This window comes from Poromitra crassiceps (assembly GCF_964638095.1).
Source record: "Poromitra crassiceps genome assembly, chromosome: 17".
Classification (NCBI taxonomy): domain Eukaryota; kingdom Metazoa; phylum Chordata; class Actinopteri; order Beryciformes; family Melamphaidae; genus Poromitra; species Poromitra crassiceps.
Genome location: NC_139635.1, coordinates 22,137,821 through 22,143,820, shown reverse-complemented (window position 1 = coordinate 22,143,820; position 6,000 = coordinate 22,137,821). Strand labels below are relative to the sequence as shown.

At 43.3% G+C, this 6,000-nt stretch overlaps 1 protein-coding gene across 1 annotated transcript in view; it reads right to left on the bottom strand.

Moving 5' to 3' along the window:
- Positions 1-3,731: 3,731 nt before the first annotated feature.
- LOC310791727 (junctophilin-1-like) overlaps positions 3,732-6,000 on the bottom strand; it is a gene marked incomplete at both ends in the record, with an annotated part of 55,948 nt that continues 53,679 nt past the window's right edge. Inside the window, one exon of the mRNA XM_083653382.1 lies at positions 3,732-3,812. Coding sequence (XP_083509508.1) covers positions 3,732-3,812 — 81 coding nt within the window. The remainder of the gene's footprint in view (positions 3,813-6,000) is intronic.

Sequence of the window (6,000 nt, the reverse complement as noted above, 5' to 3'; positions counted from 1 at the left end):
GGTCAAAACAGATATGGACCGGACAGATCAATAGACAGGGCAGACTAATAGAAACAGATATGGATGGACAGATCGATAGACAGGGCAGACTAATAGAAACAGATATGAATGGACAGATCAATAGACAGGGCAGACTAATAGAAACAGATATGAATGGACAGATCGATAGACAGGGCAGACTAATAGAAACAGATATGGACGGACAGATCGATAGACAGGGCAGACTAATAGAAACAGATATGAATGGACAGATCGATAGACAGGGCAGACTAATAGAAACAGATATGAATGGACAGATCAATAGACAGGGCAGACTAATAGAAACAGATATGAATGGACAGATCGATAGACAGGGCAGACTAATAGAAACAGATATGAATGGACAGATCAATAGACAGGGCAGACTGATAGAAACAGATATGAATGGACAGATCGATAGACAGGGCAGACTAATAGAAACAGATATGAATGGACAGATCAATAGACAGGGCAGACTGATACAAAAAACAGATATGAATGGACAGATCGATAGACAGGGCAGACTAATAGAAATAGATATGAATGGACAGATCGATAGACAGGGCAGACTAATAGAAACAGATATGAATGGACAGATCAATAGACAGGGCAGACTAATAGAAACAGATATGAATGGACAGATCGATAGACAGGGCAGACTAATAGAAACAGATATGGATGGACAGATCGATAGACAGGGCAGACTAATAGAAACAGATATGAATGGACAGATCGATAGACAGGGCAGACTAACAGAAACAGATATGAATGGACAGATCGATAGACAGGGCAGACTAATAGAAACAGATATGAATGGACAGATCGATAGACAGGGCAGACTAACAGAAACAGATATGAATGGACAGATCGATAGACAGGGCAGACTAATAGAAACAGATATGAATGGACAGATCAATAGACAGGGCAGACTGATAGAAATAGAGTCACTCTGCCAGCCAGGGCCCTGAGCGCCTCACATTCCTGCCCAGGCCTCTCTCACCCAGCACCACGTCACGCTGTAAAATAGTAAGGCAGCTGTTGGCTTCCATCAGCTCAAAGTGCATCTCTGAACATATCCAGTCCACCGCGTCCCCACACACACACACACACACACACGCAACACGCGCGTGCGCACACGCACACACATGCATGCACACACACACACACACACACACAGACGCTTAAATACAAGTGTAAAAACATCGAGATAAACGATGCACAAGCTGGGTTTCCCTCCCCAAGTATTTGTTATGAGTTGTGATGTATCGAATTGGAGAAGTTGAATATAAACAGCAGACTTCCAACAAAACCTCCAGAAACTCTATAAATTCCGTCTCCGTACGTATTGAGTTTCCAGTGTGGTTGTATGGCCATGATGAGCTGGTACGTTAGAAACAAACAAAAATCTTTGTTTTTGTCTTTGGATGAAAGTCTGAAATATGACCAAAATAAGCTGAAACTAAAAATCAGTCACTTCTCCAAGATGAATCAATACCAATCAAGTCTTGAATGGCTTTTGACAGTTGGATGGAAACCGAGCTACGCAGACACACACAGACAAGCGCGCGCGCACACATGCACACGCACACGCACACACACACACACACACACACACAAACACACTCTCTCTCTCTCTCTCTCTCTCCTCTCCACCCTCCTTCCTTTCCTTCTACCCCTGATAGTGTATCCATAGTCAGGGTTCAGGGGCACTTGGGGTGCTGCTTGGATCAGCATATATTTATGTTTCTTTTTTTCCTTCTCCTTCTTTTTTGGCTCGCCCCGTTCCCAACCAGCGACTGCTTGCTTCAGCTTCAGGAGTCACAAATCACTGCCAGGCCAATCAGGCGGGCCTCAGGCACCAAAGTCAGTCCATCCGGGGAGGGGGGCGTGGCGGAGGTCTCATCTTTCTCTCCCTGCTCTCTCTCTCTCTCTCTCTCTCTCCCCATATGTGTTTTTTCCTCCACTTCTCCTCCTCCGCCTCCTCCTCCTTCACGCATCTATTTTCAGTCCTCCTTTTTGCCTGTGTCTGCCGTTCTGACTGGCGCCATTTTTAAAGGCCCCCGTTGGCTGGCGGAGAATGAGCAGCTCGGGCGACCAGCTTGGATGAGTCCACTGCAGGGTCAAACAGTTGAGGGAGGTTAGATGCAGAATGCTGTAATTGTGCTGAATGACATTCAGGGTTTATGTTTGTAAAGGCCGTGCTCAGATCTTACAGCCAAAACGGCAACGCCACAGTGAATTATGAATATAACCCCCGGTTTATCTGAGTAATATGAGTGAGGCGTCTCACGTGATGTTTTGTGCTCCAGTGTAATTGGTAAACATGTACATTCACATTAGTGATGCGCGGGCCGCAGTTATAACCGCGCTGACCGCGGATATCCCGCCCCGCGGGCGGGCCGGATCATAAAAATAAACATTCTGATTAATAGCGGATGGGTTGCAGGCGGTTGAAACGATGTATCATTAATGAGGACAAATAATATGAATTACGTTCTCTAGTCTATGAACGTATTTCAAGCTACATTTTTCATCAGGCACATTTTCAGTCGCCTATTGTAGATCCCCCAAAGGACCCACGGCCGTAAACAAAACAATAGCCATGTGCTTCAGCTGTTTGAAGAGAAGATGCGTCAAGTAAACTGGACATAATACAGCATGGAAGTTTATTTGGAGTCTTGGACTGCAGCGATCGCACCAACGGCAGCAGAAACCGTAAGTTTGCTCCTTTTATAGAGTTGTGAAATGTCGGGCGCGGATCTATAAATAGTATGAAATCATTTGCGCGGATTTATGGCGGGCGGACGGTTCATGCATACACGCGGATTAGGATGGCATAAAAGCTCATCCGCGCATCTCTAATTCACATGTACTTCAGTGATTAAACGTTCTCTACAATGACTCAAAAAGCTCCTTTTTCTTCATTGTTATATTTTGGCCTGATGAACTTTTTTTGTGACACTTTATGGATGTATCCTTATATAAGTGCAGCTAATCATAAAATGCTAATTTAATGATGTAGAGAGATACAGGTGATACAGAGAGCTGTAGTAGGATACAGGTGATACAGAGAGCTGTAGTAGGGCAGAGCGGCAGAGAAACAGTCTTCTCTGTAAAAGGGGTCACATTTCTATAGAGAGCCAAAGTGAACGTCACTTCCCGCTTCAGGATGTGTACCAAGGGATTTCATCTGCCATTTTATTTTCCATAGACTTTTCGTAAAATGCTTATGAAAATAGTTTTACTTGTTCAAACCAAGCGATTCAGCTATATTTAGAATCCGGAGAGACCGTAGAACATTTCATTCAGATCAAAACTTTAAAAAAAAAACGTAAAAAAAATATTTTCTTTAAATCCGCAATTTCTTTTACGTTTTGGTCCCGAGTGAAATGTTCTGTCGTCTCTCCTGTTTCTAAATATAGCTGAATCGTTTGGTTTGAACAAGTGAAACTATTTTTATAAGCATTTCCCAAAATGTCTATGGGAAAATAAATGGCGGATGAAAATCTCTGGTACGCATGCTGAAGCAGGAAGTGACGTTCACTTTGGCTCTCTATTCTTCACCTTGTAGACAAAAGCAAGCAACAAATATATTTGAATTCTGGGAATAACAGTTGCATTAAATTGCATTCAAATACCATTTTAGCCCTGAAAAGCACACACTTTTTGGAGCTACAGGGTTTTTGTAAATTCTTACCTGAGTTCAGATTTGGTCAGGTGAGGAAATGGACAAAAATGATTGCTAGACCAACATTCAACAGCATGACAAGAGCCACCAAGATAGAGTTAGGGCCCTGTGAAAGCAGGAGAAAAGATGGTGTTAGGCGAATGTATAAATGTTCCACCACACACAGGATCCAAGAAGGCTGCCACTTGTGCCTCAACAAGCCTCCTGAGTTAAGGAAAATATACTGCTGGATTTTCTGCAAACATTCAAAACGAATTACTATGCTTTGACAGACACTGATTGATCAGATCTACTATCATACTATCTTAAGTCATGAATGGCATTCACATTGAGGATTATCCTCTCTCCTGGCCTACCTGCACCAGCACACTTAACTCATTGAGTGCCAAGGACGAGTATGTTCGTCAATTCGTTTAGTAACGTAGAGTGCCAAGGACGAGTATGTTCGTCAGTTTTTTGACGGTGGGACGTGGATCAAAGCCTCAGGCATCTCCTGTACAAATATTGTAGCTATTGAAGGTGTATAACCTATTTTACGGACTCATTAGGTGGCGACAGTGCTCTCCAGATTAGAGAAAGGTCCGGAAAACAGCAGGAAAAAGCCCCGTGATCAAAGAGAAACCGCTCATGCTGCAGCCAGAGCCATATAGATTGCTCTGTCTGCAGCTGACGTTGGCTGCGAACAGCAGTCAATCCGCGCCCACAACTGAGCCCCTCTGCCTCTGTCTGTCTGTCTGCATAGTTTCTCCACACGATTAGCCGCCAGAAAGGCAGCACCCGACGCCGAAGGGCCAAACCTTTCCCTGCAGTCCGGTTTGGCATTTCCGTGTCGCGCTGGGAGCCGGCGCACAAAAACAGAGCGCTCCGAAAATAGACTGGGTGCGTGTTAGGCTGTGTGTTAGTGTGGGGAGGAGTTTGCAGCTGAGGGGGGGAGAGGGGGGTGGGGCACGCAGGGCACCACACAACTACACCACGTCACTACATCAGAAAATATTAGCTTCAGACTCAGTGAATGTGCTTGAAATGCTTCATTTCACAAAAGGCGGAATAACAGCTTCTAATTTGAAACGTGTCTTTTTGCTCAAAACAACCTATCTTCTCCGGCTCATAACTAAAGAACGGAAAATGGTATCAATAAACTTTTTTTTGCAGATGATAGAAGAGAGTCTCATCGTTCTTTGTGTTTACATAGTAATATCACACAATATTCTGTGGGCCTCGAGAAATCACTGAAAACGCTCTGAAACTCTGGCACTGGGAGCGTCCGTTCTCCAAAAGTGGCTGGCACTCAATGAGTTAAGTGCATCAGCTTCTACGTTTTCAGTGAAATAGGATCAGAGGCGTTCTTCTTAGTTTCCTGACAAGCTTTTTCCGTCTACAAATTGCTACAATAGGGCTGAAAACAGCCAGCCAGGAGGAAGATTCCTATTCTTCACTCACTATGATCCATGAGCTGCTTTATCAGCAGACATCATTTTTCCACAGGAAAGAAACCCAAGACCTTTATTGAATTATTTATGGACTGTACTAACCAAAGGATGGACAATATCATAATGCCAAGATGTACAGGACATTCAGATCAGTTTGCAATTCTCACAAAAGGATGTAGGTGATCTTAAAGGAGAACTTCACCGAAAAACAATGCCGATTTATTTTACACATGATCTCACACATATCCGAAAACTGTAAACAGTTTTGCAGTTTGACAGTTATTGATAACTGATTTGACTTTAGTTGTGGACCAATGATGTCATTCATGCACAAATTAATGACGTGATAAAATAAATCAGCACTGGTTTTCGGGGTGAAGTTCTCCTCTAACAAAATACTTTCTGACCATACCGCCTCGGTCTTAAGAGCATTTCATGTGAGTTTGCATCTGTCCAAGCTTCGTTTGACAAACTTTCTGGAAAATCTATTATATTCATTATATTATTGTATATATTATCTGGAGTCAGTCAAGGGGAACAGCATCATCGTTGATGGAGTCCCTGAAGACAGGAGTGAATCATAATCTAAAGTCAAACTGCTGCTGCTTGACAAATTGGAACTTGAGCCCAAATCAATTGAGGTTGATATGTACATCGCAAGAGAAAATGTGAAGAGCAAGCGAATATCCCAAGCTCAATTGTGATGAAGCTGCTCAGGTGTCATTATGCTCCATTTCATGATGTTCTTATACAGTGCTTTCATTACATGACTGTGCTTTGTTTAGCTAGATGAGAGCTAAATGTACTGATGGCCACCAAGTGATGCTATTCATTTCTTTACCAGTAGAATACCCCGCACACCAC